Source organism: Sceloporus occidentalis, unplaced genomic scaffold (assembly GCF_023333645.1).
Source record: "Sceloporus occidentalis isolate IW3139 unplaced genomic scaffold, rSceOcc1.0.p SCAF_54, whole genome shotgun sequence".
NCBI classification, from domain to species: domain Eukaryota; kingdom Metazoa; phylum Chordata; class Lepidosauria; order Squamata; family Phrynosomatidae; genus Sceloporus; species Sceloporus occidentalis.
In genome coordinates this window covers 2,422,471-2,442,481 of record NW_028317034.1, presented here as the reverse complement: position 1 = coordinate 2,442,481, position 20,011 = coordinate 2,422,471, and the positions used below count along the sequence as shown (strand labels likewise).

The 20,011-nt window shown below is 39.7% G+C and overlaps 1 protein-coding gene across 1 annotated transcript; it reads right to left on the bottom strand.

Moving 5' to 3' along the window:
- Positions 1-838: 838 nt before the first annotated feature.
- Positions 839-6,411, bottom strand: LOC149288030 (N-acetylglucosamine transporter UNC93A-like). Its single transcript, XM_089492168.1, has 8 exons — positions 6,322-6,411; positions 5,518-5,699; positions 3,040-3,269; positions 2,627-2,761; positions 2,256-2,467; positions 1,757-1,892; positions 1,295-1,426; positions 839-1,083 (listed from the first exon to the last, which is right to left on the bottom strand). The coding sequence occupies exons 1-8, from the start codon at positions 6,409-6,411 to the stop codon at positions 839-841; spliced, it is 1,362 nt and encodes a 453-aa protein (XP_089348294.1).
- Between the last annotated feature and the right edge of the window lie 13,600 nt (positions 6,412-20,011).

Below are 20,011 nucleotides of genomic sequence, written 5' to 3'. Positions count from 1 at the left end.
TATGTGTGCATTGTTTGGCAGGTGTGGTTTTTCAGATGAAGGGGCAGCATTTTTTTCTTGGACTAAAGCAGCACTGTATCTTGGGCAGGCCCTGTAACTTTACTGTATACAACACTTCATGGGAGTTCCTCTTTAAAAATAAGTTCTGGAAAAACTACTGAATATTATTGGAGGTTTATCAATACTCAGGTGTGGGAGAAGAGATAACTTAATGTTTTTAGTGTTGTATTATAAAATGTATAGTTTAGAATATACAAAACAAACCACGTTTACTGAATTAAAATAATTCATTTTATTATTCATCAAGTTAGATTAACTGAACAGAATATTAAAAAGAAAACAGTTACTAACGTATGAAAAGATGTAACTTTGAAATGTTGCCTGAACAATATCATACATCATAAATCAGACATTATGAGGTATCTTTCAATCACTAGCAAAATGTTTCAACCGTGCTTGTCTGAGGAATATAAAGGTCAAATCATAGCAAAACAGCTTTGAAAACTGTGTCCTATTCTATGGACCTTGGTGAACATATCTTTTAGAATAATTCCAATAAAAAATCTCCTTATGTAATGTATAGTTTACAACCTAGAAATCAAATATTATAAAAAGAATAAATGTTGTTGCTTCAGAACAGTTTAATGTACTTATGAACAAAAAAACATGTTTTGTGTTATGCACAACTTTATTGTTTCACAGTTTTTGAATAAATTCCTTGTCCTAAGGAACAAAGCAATATCTGTTTATTCCTGCATAGCACAGGTACCAAATAAATATTAAATACAATACATATATATATATATATACACAGGATACTTAAGACTTCTTTTGTTGTCTAGGCTGCTGAAGTGTGAGTCATCTTTCGTTGCTCCTTGACTGCTAATTTCACATATTCCATGTATTCAACAACAGCATACATAATAATGCCTAGGATAATCACACACAAGAGTATGTAGAGTTTCATGTATACACATAAGAAGCTGCTATATCCAAAGGCAATCACAAAGCCAACTGATTCCCAGAGACAGAAGTTGGCGAAGGCAGCCTCTTTGTTTTTCTCAAACAAAATCCCATATAAAGCTGCAATGAAAAAAGTATATATATAAAATAAATTGAAAACTCATGACACAACACAAAAATGAAATGTGCAATATTTTAAATGCCTTTTTTGAACTGGGTCATGCAGAACCCTTCAACAGAATTTTAGTAAGAGAAGTCAAAATCAGGAGACGAGCTTCTGAGAAAGTAGAGATATCATAAACCCAGCATACTGCATTATTTGAATACTTACAACTGATCTGGGTTTGCCAAACAGCATCAGCAACTCCCCAAACACCAGGGAAGACAAAGTACAGAAACATTTGCTCTGCATTTGGTATCCACAACAAAAGTCCAACAATGCAACCGATATGTATGAGAGCACCTGTATATAACACAAAATGACACTTTACATTAACACCAAATAATGTTACAATTTACCCTTAATTTTAATACTGTGAATGTTCTTCATTATTTTTTTAATGTATCTAAAAATATCATACAATATCTTCCCTATTGCTATGTAGAAATTGCATGCAGTTATAGAAAGAAATATCCAGTATATGTCATTCAAAACATTTAATAATGTAATTGCTCTGATATATAACACATACATATAGGAGTTAATGTGTATTTCTAGTTGTAGAAATCACACTGAACATGAAGATAAATCACTAAATTATGTTTGGATATATGTTTTCCTTGTAATACGTACCTAGTGTTAAGAGAAAAAAGTGACCAGTGTATTCTGCAAGATTTCCAAACAAAGCTGCGCATATTGCGTTAGGTACTCCAAAACAAACAATTGCAAATCCCACCATTCTGATGCCAGTGGCACAGGTCACATAGTCCTACAAAGAAAAAAATGTTTTATGTCCACAATATTTCTGTTTATTATTTAAATATGTATGTTTGTATAGGTTATATATTATATATGTTGTATAGCATATAGATTACATAGGCTTAGTATTATCTTTAAAACCAAATAATGAAATAAAAACGCTATTAATACACAAATTACAGTGTCATATAAATATTGCCAGAACAATTATGATTCAGCAAAAATATTTCTAACTCTAATTTTCCACAATGTAGTATTAAAAAGCTACATTAGAAAACATAATGTAAAAATGCCATATAACAAGAGAAGCAACATGCTAGACAATAATCCACAAAAAACACATGTATAGCATGTATAGGGGTGTAAGACTTACACGAGTGTAGTCCCCTGTAATGAATCCCTGTTCCAATCCAATAAATATGGTGATAGGGATAAGTAGGCACTGGCGCTTATCTGTAAGTTGCTTAAAAGTTGCAAAAAACATTGAACAGATGGACTGTGTGTTCTCTTCTACAACTTCCTCATTTTTTGAACTGATTTTATCAAGAAATATTGAAATAAAAAAAACGGCAATAATTCCACAACCTATAAAAAAATTCCCAATGTAAAATTATTGTAGTTTATTTTACTTTTTAGTCATAGACATTGAGTTTAGCACACAAATATACGGTATATTTGCAGTTTAATGAGATAAACCATATCAATACAGTCAATGACTAGTCTAGCAACTAGAAAACACAATACCTGTGTAAGCCCCAAGAAGAGTATACAACAGAGTCTTTGATGGGCTTGGACCCGTGGTATTTTCAGATATAAGTGAATCCATTGTACAATGTCCAGCTCCGCAAATAGAATGATTCAAAGCATCCAGTGAATCGCCTGTGAAAATAGGTAAGAGCAAATGAATTGGACCAAATAGTCATCAATATATTTGATATAGCCTGATACTAAAATTGTTTCAGCCCTTGTAATAGCTGTTGCTTAACAACAGCTTCTATCATCCTATCCCTATTCTATCCTTTAGAATATTAAAATATTAGTATTTTGAATTTATTTCAAAAATAAAAATCATTATATCAAATAGAATCTGTTGTTAGCAAAAATAAAAATACCTTTTTCTTGAAAAAAGGTTATATATGTATATAGGGAAAACATACCTGCATTAGGTGTATTATATAAAATTAAGGATGAAACAAGGTTGCCCCATATTCGACCAGTCTGACAAATAAAAAAAAATATCCCAAAATACTGATTAACGACATCTTTAGCAGCTTTTCCTGTCAGCTCAGCGTATTTGCTTCCAATGGCAGTGATATAGGCACTCTTTGCTGCCCATAGCGGTCCACTTCCTATTCCAAGAAGTATTGAAGTTGGAATCATTGTTGGCCTGCAAATCAAAGTGAGTTAGATGATGCATTTAAGGAAATATGGAACCTCTCTGTCACTCACTTCCTTATAAATCAAAATGCTCTGTGTTTGACTTGGGAACTATTATTATTATTTCACAAATAATTATTGGACCTAGTTTCAATTCTAGTTTGTCTGAATGAATCAAACAATTAACCCTAATCATGCTATTACACATGTATACAATTAATCCCAGCATGGTAAATATTAAAATAACCACTGTTTCTTTTCAGGTCAGATAAAACAATACTAAAGAAACACAAACCACTATTTCTTAGTTCTATGAATGTTCAAATATTTAACCCTTTCCTCTTTTTGTGATATACTGTTACACTTTGAAAAATGTGGTTGCTATGACCTCTAGATAGTATATTCTTTCAACTGAGTGTAATCATATTTTCATGACATAAGCATAGGCACCCTCTAGTTATAACAAAGATCAACAAAGATGGAAAAAGAAAAAAAAACATTTACATTTTAACCTTTAAAATGTAACATTTGACATTTTGCTTAACATTTAAGTAACTCAAAACTACCGTATTTGCTCGATTATAAGACGACCCTGATTATAAGACGACCCCCCAAAATCTGAATATTAACGTAGGAAAAAAAGAAAAAGCCTGAATATAAGACGACCCCAAAGGAAAAAAGTTTTACCAGTAAATGTTAATTCATGTAAACTATTTTTTTTAATAAAAGCTATGATTGAGAAAAATATTTTTTTTGTTTTTATTTCTTGTATTTTCCAACCTGTCCCCCAGTTACGCACATCTGCCCCCAGGCTTGCCACACCAATATGGCACTGTGGCCCATGATATGCCTTTTAACCCTCTATATGCCACTGTGCCCCATGGTATGCCTTTTGACCCCCTATGTGCCACTCTGCCTCCAGAAATGCCTTATACCCCTATATCCCATTCTGGCATTTAGGGGGTTAAAATGCATATTATGGGACAGAGTGGCATATAGGGAGGTATAAGGCATTTCAGGAGGCAGAATGGCATTAAGGGAGTTAAAAGGCATTGTATAGAGCACTCTGCCTCCAGAAATGCCTTATACCCCTATATGCCACTCTGGCATTTAGGGGGTTAAAAGGCATATTATGGGGCAGAGTGGCATATAGGGAGGTATAAGGCATTTCAGGAGGCAGAGTGCTCTATTAAATGCCCCCTTAACGCCACTCCAGAAATGCCCTATGCCCCCATTTAACACACACACACACCCTATACCCCCATTTAACTAACACACACACACACACACTCTCTCCCCCCTCTCTCCCCTCAGCCCTCTCTTACCGGTGCTTCCAGCCGGGTCAGCGGGTTGACGTCGCCTTCCGCTGCAGCCGGAAGGAGGTGGAGTTGGCAGCGGGGGTTTTTCTGCGTCCGTCGCGGATACCTTCCCCGGCTGTCAGAGATCAGAGTTCCCTGCACCGGTGTGGCACTGATCTCTGACAGTCGGGGAAGGTCTACGCGACGGACGCAGACAACCCCCGCTGCTAGCCACACCTCCTTCCGGCTGCAGCGGACGTTGTCTACGCGGATCGCGTAGACGTCAACCCGCTGCCCCGGCAATACAGCAGGAAGCACCGGTAAGTGTGTGTGTGTGTGTGTGGGGGAGACAGGAGGATCCAGGTCCCCTGCAGCGGTGCGGGGGATCTGGATCTTAGTCTCCTAATCAGACCTCTATTTGAGGTCTGATTAGAAGACGACCCCGATTAGAAGACGAGGGGTATTTTTCAGAGCATTTGCTCTGAAAAAAACCTCGTCTTATAATCGAGCAAATACGGTATATTGTTTTGGAAAAAAAACTATAATAGTCTCCAAATATCTTTTACCCGTTCCAGTAATAATAGCAAGTAAAACACTTTTAAAAAAATCTGTTTGCTATCAAAGAAACTGTGTACTGCATAAATAAATGAATTTTGTTTTAAAACCCATGTACATAGATTATTCCTGTATTTGTGGGGTGTTGCTGAATATTAATATTTTTTCCATTGTAAAGAGAATGCAAAATTCCAAAGAGTGTGCAGAATTTGTTTTTCAATTTTCATCTAGCATTTTTAGATTTTAGTGTTATTAGATTTTATTGTTAATCAACAATCTTATTGATGTATTCAAATGAATTCAAACAATGCCTTATTTGTCTTAATTAATAACAATCCCATGCATCATGCTAACTATTACACACCCTTACTGTCTAACACAATTCTCGTTAAAGATTTTATTTACCAGCTCGGGTAGAAGTTGCCAAGAGTAAAGGGGATATAGCACACCATTGATGCTGCAATGGTCCATTTGCAGCCCAATTTTTTCATAAGAATTGCAGGTAAGAACATTGACGATAAAGTAAGAGATCCATACATTACACTTAGAGATGTAACAACAAGGCCTTCATCATGGTTCAGACTGCTCTGTGTTGACAAGAAACAGCAAAGTGTTATTACACCAGTGATCTATTATGTAGAGACTGCAGTGCATCACCAGGTCAGTAGCTGAATCCTCTAGTATACTAAGATTGCTATAACTGTTGTTTACTTCAGCAAATGTGAAAGGAGGGAAGTGGAGGATAACGGTAAGTACTGTGTGTATGTGCACTCTGTCAGTGTGCGTGTGTGATCTGCCATTTCATTGCAGATCTGTTTTACTACTAGATATTTCCACTTCACAATTATAGCACTATAAGTGGATCAGGGCAAACCTAGACAGGGCAGACATTTCAGGAACTGAATTGTGGTAAAGGTGGCATCCTATGACAGTGCCACGTTTAAAGTCACTGACCGATTCAGTATGACCCATCCTACTGCCAATGATTGTGTATGGAGATAGCAATGCCTGTTGGCATTGGCATAAGAACCTCTAAAAATCTGGGGGAATAGCATTTTTACTGGCATTTTACTTGCATTCTGTCCTTTAAGGCATCCAGCCCCTCCTTTCTTTTCCCCTCAATCCTTTAACAAATATAAAATAATTGACGACTCTTTTTATGTCAAACTATATTTCCATGAGTGACTTAAATTATACTTTTCAAATTACCTGTAACGTCATAAGTCCAGTGTAGGCTATGTACAAAACCAAAACTCCAAATGAAAGAACAAGGATGTTTTTGATGGATGTTAGTGCCATATTTTTTGGGTGTTTTTTTTTTTATTAATGAAACTCAGTTGACAAAAAAATAGTTCTGAAATCAAACAGGCAGAAAATCATGAATATTATGCTGTTAACATGTTTATATTGCAAGCAACATAACTGTGGATACTTGCAGTTAATCCACATTTCTAAATAATGTTATGTTTATAGAATATATATAAAAAAATTGTAAAAATGATACTTACTGCCCCTGCCAATAAGATATGATAAGCTTAGAATGTTTTGATGCAGGTCAATTTGGTTTACTTAGAGGAGTCCGGTTGATGTGCTTTAAGATGAAAAACATTCTGAACCATCCTGTACCTGGATTTTTATAGTCCTTAGGTGTCATATGGACTAGAAGTACCATGCAATATATATATACTGTAAGTTTGTTCATGAAGTATCTTCTACATATGGTGACATTTCTTATTTATAATTAGTTTGTTAATTATTATGTTAAGGATATTGCTTTAATACTTCCTTAGAAAGAGTCTGACATTTTTCCCTGATGACTTTTGGCCTCAGTTTGGTAATACTTATAATTAGACTTGTGCATTTGGACAGTGGCAACTCTAGAAACAATATATAGGGGGGGCACACAAGATACCACAAGATTATATATATATATATATATATATATATATTGCCAAAAGTAATGTGCTATGGAATGATACGTTTGTTATTGGACTAACATAATACTTGATCATTCAACATGGGGAGCCTGAAGCCACAATTTAGTGTGACTAATCCTTGAAATAAATAACACAATACCTTAACTTTTCCACTAAATGATTTCAGGGCCTTAAATGTTTTGTCCCCTGAAGTTACTACAACTTCAGGAGGGCATTTTATCTCTGGATAAGTAATTATTAATTAAATAATTCCTACTGTAAGTTAAGTGCCAGGAAACAGATGACCAAACACAACAACACAGGCTCTGTCACACCAACATCCAGGCACACACACCAACACAGCCTCTGTCATACCGACATCCAGACACACACACCAGGACAGGCTCTGCCACACTGACACCCAAACACACACACCAGGACAGGCTCAGCCACACCAACACCCAAACACACACATCAGTACAGGGTCTGCCACACCCACATCCAAATACACACACCAGGTCAGGCTCTGCCACACTGACACCTGAACACACCAGGACAGGCTCTGCCACCTGAACACACCAGGACAGGCTCTGCCACACCAACACCTATACACACACACCCCAGGACAGGCTCTGCTACACTGATAACCAAAAACACACAAACAGCAGGACACAATCTACGTCACAGACATCTACATGAGGATGGATTTTTCACACTGCATTGTCGTTTATACCCCCCTTAGTGTTTTTGCCCCTTGTGTATTAATGCCCCCAACAAGCCCCTCCCTTTATTATTGATTTATGTGATGGCCCCATCGCATATACGCATTAGACATGCATTTTTAACTACATATGTAGTACATATGTACTTATCTCTTTGAAGTAAAGACTAAGATTGAAACATGATTTCAAAATTACAGCTGAACTGGCAGTTTTGTTAATATTAGACCCTGCTGCCGATATATATAAATATTAAATCCTGCTGCTAATATATATATATATATATATATATACATATATACATATATATATATCAATTTTAGCCCCTGCTACCCATATATATTAATATTACCCCCAGTTGCCAATGTATACAAATATAATATATTATATATAAATATTAGTCCCTGCTGCCGATATATATTAATATTAGTCCTTGCTGCCTTACTGGGACAAAAAATAGGCCCAGGCATTTAAGCCCGAGCAGCCCATATTTATTTATTTATTTATTTATTGTTAAAGCCCACCCTTCATGTACCATCTTTGCATTTACTCATTCACACAAATCATTAACACATTCATTAATGCAGTCTCACAAATCATTCAAGCAATTCATCCACACATGAATTCATTAATTGTCATACGCATTCACACAATTCATCAACACATTTATTCATTCATTCTCATACGCATTCACACTACCCCCTCTCCCCATCTTATCTGCCCCTTCTCCCTGTTCCCCCTTTTCACTATGTACCCCCTCTCACTATCTATCCCCTCTCCCCATTTCTCACTATCTAACCCCCCTCTGCCCCTTCTCACTGCACCCCCCTCCCTCACCCTACTTACCTTGTTGCCGGAGCAAGCAGCAACTGCGGCCGGGCCCGCGGCAGGACCGGACTGACTGGGCCTATGCGGCCTCTACGGCCGCATTAACGCAGGGCATAAGGGGCATCTGCCCCTTAAGCCCGCCGCAACTGCGACCGGGTCCGCCACTCTAAGGGGCTGGGAAGCCCCCACCAGGGCCGGCCTTAGGGGTCTGCGGCCGCACAGGGCTTACATTAAAACATTGGGGGGGGGTTAACTTTATTTAACATCCTCCATGTTAAATAAAGTTAACAAAAACTTTATTTAACATGGAGGATGTTAAATAAAGTAAAAAAAAAATGATGTTTTAATTTAAACCCTGGGCTTCCCGACCCCTTAGAGTGGGTCGCAGTTGCAGCGGGTTTAAGGGGCAGGTGCCCCTTATGCCCTGCGTTAATGCGGCCGTAGAGGCCGCATAGGCCCAGTCAGTTCGGTCCTGACTGGGTCTATTTTAAGGTAGGGGCCTGGAGCTGCAGCTCCATCAGCCCCTAAATCAATCCGGCCCGGCCCACCGGGCAAACGCCCCGTTTGCCCGATGGCCAGTCCGGGCCAGCTTGCTGCCGATAATGTATGGAAACATGGCGTAGCAGATATGGATCTACAGAATAACACAAAACCCAGCTTTGCAGGTATAGATCAATTGGAATTCACATAAAAACACAACATTAAAGGTATATTTAACACCCCCTAAATTACAGGCATAGATCACAGGCTGCACACCCCAAAGCCAGCCCTGGCATCAACACTGCCCACATAGAACCTGACCAGCACCCAGATAACCCACATAAGATTTGCCATCTTTGTCTCCAAATAGCCCAGCAAAAGTCAACTGTGTCTCCAAACAGCCCTGCCTGTGCCATCTTGGTCCCCAAGGCTCAAACATCCTGCTAGTGCCAGCTTTGCCCTTCAACAATTATACATCTATGATACACACAAACACTTTTACAGTCACTCACTAATTCATACTTTCATTCAGACAATTCATCCACATATTAACTCATGCTCTCCCTCATTCAGACAATTCATCCACATATTAACTCATGCTCTCCCTCATTCAGACAACTCATCCACATATTAACTCATGCTCGCCCTCATTCAGACAATTCATCCACATATTAACTCATGCTCTCCCTCATTCAGATAATTCATCCACATATTAACTCATACTTTCCCTTATTCAGACAACTCATCCACATATTAACTCATGCTCTCCCTCATTCAGACAATTCATCCACATATTAACTCATGCTCTCCCTCATTCAGACAATTCATCCACATATTAACTCATGCTCTCCCTCATTCCGACAACACATCCACATATTAACTCATGCTCTCCTTCATTCAGACAATTCATCCACATATTAACTCATGCTCTCCCTTATTCAGACAACTCATCCACATATTAACTTATGCTCTCCCTCATTCAGACAATCCATCCACATATTAACTCATGCTCTCCCTCATTCAGACAATTCAACCACATATTAACTTATGCTCTCCCTCATTCAGACAATCCATCCACATATTAACTCATGCTCTCCCCCATTCCCACAATGCATCCACACATTAATTCACACTCTTTACTTATTGTAATATTCTTATTACCCTCTTCCTCACTATCTAGCCAATTAGCCATTTGATTATGCATTTTATTAAATACAGTCAGTAAATGACTCATATTTCTGTATTTGCAGATGACACTAAACTCTGTAAAGTAATACAATGTGAGCAGGATATTACTTTGCTGCAGAGAGATCTAGATAGACCGGGGGACTGGGCACTCAAATGTCAGATGAAATTTAATGTAGATAAATGCAAAGTTCTGCACTTCGGGGTAAGGTATGCACAAGCAACTTACACCCTAAATGGTAGTGAATTAGGCATAACAACAAATGAGAAGGATTTGGGAATTGTTATAGACAACAAACTAGGAAACCATGTGTAATGTCAGTCCGCATTTGCTAAAGCCAGTAAGGTATTGTCATGTATAAAAGGGGCATCAATTTGCGGGATGCGGGAAAAATATAATTGTGCCTCTTTATAAATCAATCGGAAGACCACACCTTAAATATGCTGTGCAATGTTGGGCATCTGTTCTAAAGAAGGATATTATAGCACTGGAAAAAGTGCAGAGGTGGGCTACAAAATTAAAGAAATTGAACACTTTAGTTATGAAGAAGGTTAATTAATTTAAATCTGCTTAGTTTAGAAAAATAGCGCTTCAGAGGGGATATGATAGCATTATATAAATATATTTGGGGCCAATACAAACCATTGTCTGGAAACCTATTCGTAAACAGGACTATGCATAGGACACGTGGTCACGCATTTAGACTGGAAGAAAGGAGATTTAGTCTAAGGCAAAGGAAAGGCTTTTTTAGAATAAGGACAATAAGGATGTGGAATTCTCTGCCTGCAGAGCTATTTTTATCAGAGTCTGTACAGACATTTAAACAACAATTGGATGTATACTTGCAAAAACATAATATTCAAGGATATAATTTTTTAATTATAGGGAAACAGCTTCTTGATCCAAGGAGAGATCTGACTGCCATTCTGGGGTCAAGAAAGATTCTTTTCCCTAGTTTGTGCAAAATTGGAAAGAGCCACAACTGTTTTTTTTTTTTTACTTCTTTTGGATCAACAGCTAGAAATAAACAGATATGGGAAAGGCTGAACTTGAAAGATGCATGTATTTTTTCAGCCTATCCAACTATGTAACTTATGATGTGTTTGGTACATCATGGCATTTTATAAGCTTAGAAAGTGATCTGAGATTGCTTTCTTTGCTTAAACAGTATAGCTGTAATGCCTTAATGTCAAGTCATTCTGACATTGTAGCCCCCAAACCTGCCAAATCCATTCATGGGTGGTATCACTGTACTCAGGGATGTTGCTGAACACATACCAGGATGTTGTTTGAGTGACATATATCAGGACCTGTAAATTTATACCTAAAGTACAATGTGTATGAAAAAATGCACAATATCACTACCACAAACTTTGACAAAGGCTAGTGGTGGAATTAGTGCATGGAAAGAGTTAAAATATCATAATCATTTGAAATTCCCTGGGGTGTCTAGATTTCAAAAAAATATGGTTTGATTGGGTAAATTGAATTTACCTGGTTTAAAGATGTCCCAAATAGGACATGGGGGGTCAGGATGACCAGAACAAAATTCTATATTGAAAAATGTACTCCTCCCAAACATGTCCTTTTTGCCCCTCAAATAACTTGACAAATCTATGCATGGGTGGTATCACTATAGTCGGGAGATGATGCTGAACACATATTGGGGTGTTGTTTGACAGTGATATATACCAGGAACTATACATTCTCAAGTAGAATTTGTGTGAAAAAAGTACAAAATAATTTATGCATGGAAAGGGTTAAAATACCAGCACTGGAAATACCTTGGAGTGTCTAGTTTTATAGATTTGGTTGGATGGGGTGAATTGAATTGGCTGGCTTCAAATATGGCCCTATGTGACATTCTGCCCTGGTTTCCTGGCTCCTGTATTGTGCATTTAGGTTTTTGGACTGTTCCTAGTTCAGCCTCTAGTGGCTGCTCTGCCATATGTTTCTGCTCTCCTCCTTTTGTTGTCACCTGGCCTCGTTACCTGCTGCCCTGCAGTATAAAGGGCTGTAGCTTCCTGCAAACTGGGCCTTGGCATTGTAGTAATAGGACCGTTTTGCCCTGGTCCTGTTCCTGAATTATTCCTGGCTTCCTTTTGTACCTGATTCTGTATTGCTCCTGCCTTCAGACCTGCGAGTGGGCTTCTTGTCGTGTGCCCTGCAAGTGGGCTTCTTGTCGTGTGCCCTGCGAGTGGGCTTCCGGTCGTGTGCCCAGCCTGAGGGCTTCCAGCAGCATGTCCAGTCCTGTGCTCTGCCAGTGAGCTTCCAGTCGTGTGCCCTGCCAGTGGGCTTCTATTTCAGCATCAGCCTTGCCAGTTCCAGTCCCGCACTTCTGTCTGCCGTGTGCCTGTCTACCTTGCACCATGAATCGCAGTGTACAAACAGACAACGCTATCCCTGCACCGAGGCCCCTCGCTAACCTGCTTACCCAGTGTGTGACAGAATGCCAAGGCCATACTGAGGAGTCCGCAGGGATACCATCGGTGTTATTGATGCTGGCTGAGGGTATGCTGGTGTTGTGCAAGTCAGTTAAGTGCATGGTTGAGTGCAACACTAGGTGTGCTAGTACCAGTAAGTCCAGGGCTGTGTCTGAACCTAAAAAGGTCCAAAACAAAAGTTATAAACGAGAACCCCTCACTAAAGCCGAAAAACAAAAGCGACAGGAGGGCAATTTATGCTTTTATTGTGGGGGGATAGATCACAGGATTTCTTTCTGCCGGTTCAGGCCACCTAAACCAGCTAAGTCCTCTGTTGCTGATGAACAAAATATGCAAGCCTCAGAACATGAAAGTCATGGGGAAACTAGAGGTGAATCGGAGGAGGGTGAACCCAGTGCTCCCATTAACCCTTTCAATCCTGTCGTTGGGCCTAATGATCTTGAAATGCCTAGTGTGTCTGAACTTACAGGGGAGGAAAATATGTCTTTCGAGGCTCCAGATCTCAGTGAGGAGGACATAACTGAGAATAATTTTTGTAGTCCTATTTGCACTGTTAAAGAGGCTGTTTCTTCTACTCCCCGCAGACGCAAAACTTATAAAAGGAAAACTGTTGCTGCAAGGACTCCTATGGCGATTGGTTCTGTCAGGAGTACTACTCCTATCACTCAAAGCAAACGAAAAAATAACTCTGGAAAATTGCAGACTGCACGACATCCTTTAGGGGCCCCAGGTCTTGTCTTGGCTTCTGACGGGACAATCTTAGGTAGAGAAAATCTTGCTCAGTATGAAAAACATTTAAGTGAACACAAGTCACTCCAATGTAAACGGCTACCTAATGAGTCTAAACATGTTTCTTTGATAAGCCAAAATGATTCTGAAAGAACCCCTAGCTACTTTTCTAAACCCCCTGTCCTTGGCACAGTTCTGGTCTCTGATAAAGCTAAGGTAAAGAAGAAAAAGAAACCTGGTGCTCGCCAAGAGAAGATTATGACAGCCCATACAGAGGAGTCCCGCTACGTTTTGCCACCAGATTGTACCTATGCCTCTGATGGGACTGTAGTGAAACTTAAAGACCTACAGATTTATGAAAATATGTTGTGTACTAATTCTGACTAGTTACCTGTTCATGCCCTGTCTGTCTGTTTTTCTGCATTAGGGACTGGAGTGTGCTGTTTTCAGCAGCTCCTTTTAGTGTGGTCCCTCTTCGTTTCAAGTTTTGTCGCGTCCTGAGTTCGCTCCTTAAAGAGGGGGTACTGTGACATTCTGCCCTGGTTTCCTGGCTCCTGTATTGTGCATTTAGGTTTTTGGACTGTTCCTAGTTCAGCCTCTAGTGGCTGCTCTGCCATATGTTTCTGCTCTCCTCCTTTTGTTGTCACCTGGCCTCGTTACCTGCTGCCCTGCAGTATAAAGGGCTGTAGCTTCCTGCAAACTGGGCCTTGGCATTGTAGTAATAGGACCGTTTTGCCCTGGTCCTGTTCCTGAATTATTCCTGGCTTCCTTTTGTACCTGATTCTGTATTGCTCCTGCCTTCAGACCTGCGAGTGGGCTTCTTGTCGTGTGCCCTGCGAGTGGGCTTCCGGTCGTGTGCCCAGCCTGAGGGCTTCCAGCAGCATGTCCAGTCCTGTGCTCTGCCAGTGAGCTTCCAGTCGTGTGCCCTGCCAGTGGGCTTCTATTTCAGCATCAGCCTTGCCAGTTCCAGTCCCGCACTTCTGTCTGCCGTGTGCCTGTCTACCTTGCACCATGAATCGCAGTGTACAAACAGACAACGCTATCCCTGCACCGAGGCCCCTCGCTAACCTGCTTACCCAGTGTGTGACACCCTATTAGTAAATGTCGAAAAAGGACCCACACACTAACATACCCACACACATAAGCAGACACACAATATCATACCAAGACACATTAAGACATGCAGACACTCACGCTAACACATACCCACCCAGACACTCACACAAACACAACCAGGCACATTACCACACACTGACACTAATGTAGCTTGACCCTAAGACATAGACACTTACATTAGCATACCCATACACACAATAACATACCCAGGCACACAGACTAAGATATTCAGACATACACACGTAGGTAGACACCGACACTAACATACCCAGACAGGCACACACACAGTAACATATCTAGACAAAGACATAAGCAGACACACACTAACATACTCACACACACACAGCAGACACACACTACAAACATGCAAATTAAAATACCCAGACACACTAACATACCCAAACCCACACATTCAGACACACACACTAATATACCAAACTAACATCCCCAGACACACACCATAGCCAACTAGCAAAGTTCCCATTTATGTGATCCCACTTAACCCTGCCTCCACCTGAACCGTGTCAGAGAGAACTTGCCTTGGGGCTACAAATTGCCAGTTTGACTAGCAGCATCACACACTTACATTTACTACCACACATTCATAAGATTTGGCCCATCAATGAGAAGCTATATTCTGCAATCCCATAGAGGAAGCGGTAATTAGAAGTATATAAATACTTCCTCTAGGATGTTCTATGGTAACCAAGTGAAGCACCAAAATGTATTTCCTTAAGTTATTTAATTAAGCAACTTACAATTGTGTACATGTTACTGCTTTAAATAGTTTGCATTTATAGGGTAGACTATAAACAGAACAGGCTATATACTTAGTGGCAGTGTGCTATGTACATACGTGGGAACTCTCCGGGTCAAGACCCCAATCCTCCGGGTCGCGGGAGCGGGGTTTTGACACGCCCCGCTCCCCGTCCATTTTCCATTTAAATGGGGGTGTTTCTCGCTGTATTAACTCAACAGCCTAACTCAGCCAGAAAAACAGCCAGCACCTTTGTGTAGTAGTATGGCTAAGATCAAGTATAGTATCCTGGGGGGGGCTTAATCCTTTGGCCTTAGTGCTGAGGTAACGTAGACCCTGAGGTGTCTTATTCGAGCCCCTAGAGTAGTCCTGGGTCGCACTCACAACCTTGCAATAATTGTTGTTGAAGAGCGTGCACAAAGAGCACTTGTGGCCCGCTACACAGCATCTTTTTTTCCACTCCTTGACCCTTATGGGCTTGCATGTGTAAATATTTTTCTTGAATCCAGCCACAGTGGCTTGGATGGGCACTATTTATTTATCCTAACAATTTGTACTAACTCAAGTGCACGTGTGACAATAAGTTTTCCCTTACTGATTTCTCCGCTTATTTTGAAAATGGCGAGAACACTGATAGTCACTGACAGTGACACTCATTTTTTTGGACACAGATCTGGTTTTACGTTTGAGCACTGCGCCGCAGACTCCAGGTTTTTTTTTTGGGGAGAGATAGTGGACGCCTTGTGGCTCCCTACCTCTTCCTTACAGTGGTCTCCTCCCTAGTATTAGGTGGGGGACCAAGAAGATCCGGCCCTCCTGCAGCCATTTTGGCCGGGGAGGGAAGGAAGACTTGGAGTACCAAGTCATAAGAATTATGAAGGATCAGGCCTCCATAGCTGTGGCTTTTCATGGAGCACACAGAGCACCCTCACGAGAAGCACAACACCTCGGGCTTCCAAAAACAAAACAAAACAAAATGCTTCTCTGCCTTTTGACTAAAATCAAGTGAGTACCTTGAGAGAAGGAAGCTTGGTCCTCTGGCCTTAAGGCTGGGACTTGCGTCAGTGTGCCCGAGGCATTACAGTGTGCCCTGGCATTGAACCGCCGGGGCTGGGGCACATACTTGAGTGGTGTGCGAGGGCACATTTTTTTTTCCACTTACTGTGCACGGGTTGGTAAGACCACTATATTCACCAGGGTCCCTTTGTTTGATGCACATTTTAACCCACCCTTAAAATTGCCTATGGCTGGTTGTGGAGGGGAAATTTTGAAAATTAGCAGCCAATTGGCTGGGGCCTGTGTAAGACACTGGTACAACTCACTGCACCTTCACCACACTAGAATACCCAGTTTGTTTTGTTTTTCAGTGCATGTGTGTTTTTTCAGTTTCGGGTTTAGTTAAGCAAAATTAGGTCACTGTATGTCACAGTGGAACTGAGGACTCTGATCGGTTTTGGTGGGGGGAGGAATGGATTGTGCCCTTTGGCTGACCCTCCCCCTTGAAGACTTCAGTGGGTCTCCTCTAGGGGATTAAAAAACCCTGAAATACTTTGATTAAGGGAACGCTTAATCTAAAAACTATTTTGGGGCCAGCACCTGTGTCATCTTACTGGATCAAACAGAAACTTTAAGTAACTTCAGCCATAATAAAAATTAGACTTGTGCATTTGGATTTGTAAAAATTTTGTAAAATCACATGAAAACAAAGCAGAGTTTAGATTTTTTTGTTTTTGTTCACTTTCTCATACCCTCTTGCTCATTTACACTCACGCTCTCTGTCAATGTTTTCCTAACTTTTCTGTGTCTCTGTGTATAAAAATTCTTTTCTGTCACTAGGTATAGGTGAGATGTTCCTTGTCATTAAATACAGATGTGTTTTTCGCCAGAACACTGGCCAGCTTTAACAAGGAAAAAACAGTGTAACTGAGAGAAAACTTGTTGCACCTAAGTTTAAGCAAATTTCGCAACTCCCTGAAATGTTACATAGTTACATGATTATATAGGCTGAAAAAAGACATGCGTCCATCAAGTTCAGCCTTTCCTATATCTGTTGATTTGTTGCTGTTGATCCAAAAGAAGGCAAAAAAAACCCAGTTTGGCTCTTTCCAATTTTGCACTAACCAGGGAAAAAATTCCTTCTTGACCCCAAAATGGCAGTCAGACTAATGAAATGATTATTGATTTAATTTTCTTATTTTAATTTTAAGTATTTTATAAATAATTTTACCCTTGATCACCGAACACCAAATTAATCAATGGCACATAATGCTTTTCTTTGCCCCAACTGTAACCCCCAAACACTATTTACTAACCTTAACACCAACACCAAACCCTACCCTACAGAACGCTATCAGTATCCACGTTAACATCTAACATGAACCTCTAACACCACATATATATATATATATATATATATATATATATATATATATATATATATATATATATATACTATGAAGTGATATTTTATTGCTTATTTTACCGTTTTATTTACTATTTCATTGGGTTTTATTACTATTATAATCTGCAAAGCCCTTATTACCATCATCGCCCCTTACATGGGTCCCAGCCGGCACTTTAATTTGTTAACAAACCAGATCTCTCTGGCAATGTTAAGGAGGAAACTGGGTTAAGTGGGGTCTCATTGCTTTGCGTGACCTTGTGGTAGTAGTGCAAAAGCTCGCCCTGCAAACTCTGGTGTGTGTTTCTGGGTATGCTAGTGTGGTAAATATCTGGTAGTGTGTCTGTTAGTGTGGTTCATGTGTGTGTCTGGGTAAGTTAATGTTATGTCCTTAATAACGTAGTAATGCTGATGCTTTAATTATACTGTCTGCTAACAACTGTCAACTGTCTCTTTATGTACCTGCCAGCTCCGCCCAGTTGATGACATCATGCTTGTACAGAAGCCAGTGTCATCCATCCAAGCAGTCAGCAAGCACAACACTACATCTCCTTTCCATTTATTTTGTTCAATTAAATAAATAATAAATATAACAACAATAACTATATACAATAATTTATACAATAATCAGTCATCTGCAGTTTCCTCTTGTGTTAACTTGAGAGCTGTTTCTTGTTTCTTCTTTTGACAAAGTTTCCTTTGGTATACGGCATGCTGTCTCTGGCTAGTGTCTCTGAGACTTTCTTCTGGAGACTAGCGAGCAACAGGAATTGTTTTTCTGGGGGTACGAACATGACAAGTCTGGTCCTGATTAGAAATTTTTTACTCATCATTACGGATTTCTTCATTACTGGCATTTAATTTAATTTTAAGTTGAGTCAGAGTCTGTTGTTGGATCATGCCAAACCCCACCCCAATGTTATTATCCGATTGTTTTGGTATTTGACGATCCTCATCAGACTGCTCTCTCCTCTTTAACCTTAGTCATAACTGATTCACATGATTTGAAACACACCTGATTGAGTGGTTATCACATACATCTTTGGGCCTTCAACCCGGCCAAATACACCTGGTGCCCATCTTTCATTTTTATGAACATATACCATACCAAGTCTCCTTCAGTATATGTTCTCGAAGGTTTTCCTACTCTCGTTTTATGTTGTATGATGCGGACTGTTTCTGTGACATCCCATGTGACTAAATCTAGCTTTGTACGGATCTTCCTGCCAAACAGTAGTTGAGCGGGTTCAACTCCTGTGGTGTGGTGTTGAGTAACTCTATATTGTTGTAAAAATTGTAGAATATTCTTTAACTGTCATAACTGAAACTGCAGCCCCAGTATCTATGTCTATGGTTAAATCTTTCCCTTCTATATTAACCAGGATAGTCAAAGACTCAGACCTTCCTACCATGGTGTATACAGTTAACCGCTGAACATTCAGGTCCCCTTCTGAATCTGTTCCTCTATGAGCCATGTGATTTGTTTGATACATTCTGTTGATGCCCTCTGCAAGTCTTCGTTAAGTGTCCTATTTTACCACAGGCATTACAACGAGCATTTTTAAATCTGAACGCAGAAGCTCCATGATTCTGTGCTCTACATCTGTAATAGTTAACATGTAATGTTGCTTTTGTTGGATACTTACTGTCAGGAATACTTTGTTTCTTTAGTTTTGAATTGTTTTGTAATAAACAAGTATCCAATGTGGCTTGTTCAAAAACAGAAGCAATCTCTAATGGTTTACGAAACATCAGGCTCTCTTCTGTCAAAAGTCTCTTTTGTATCGATTCTGTAGCAATACCCATAACAAACTGAACCATATTCATGTACGCTCCAAAACTACAGGAGCTACACAATTTCTTCAAGCTGCGTGCAAACGCAGACACAGTTTAATGTATCCCTTGGTTCCGTTTATAAAACTTGAAACGCTCAGCAATTTCTCATGGCCGTGGTTGGAAATGTTGGTTTAAAATCTGTATAATTTCAGATAAAGACTTGTTGCTTGGTTTGTCTGGGTGTATCAGGACTTTTAGAATATCATATGTTTTAACACCAATAGTTGTGAGACAGACAGCAACAGACGTAGTATCACCAATGTCATTAGCATGTAAATATTGCTCTAACCTTTCAGTCCAGGAAATCCAGTTTGAGAGTCAAACTCTTTCACTGTTCCAAATAAAGCCATTATACTGTGAATTTGTTGTTGTATCCTCATCACCAATTGTTATGTCCTTAATAACGTAATAATGCAATGACCATTCCAATATGTAACTGATGCTTTTATTATACTGTCTGCTAACCGTTACCAAAGAAAAACAACTG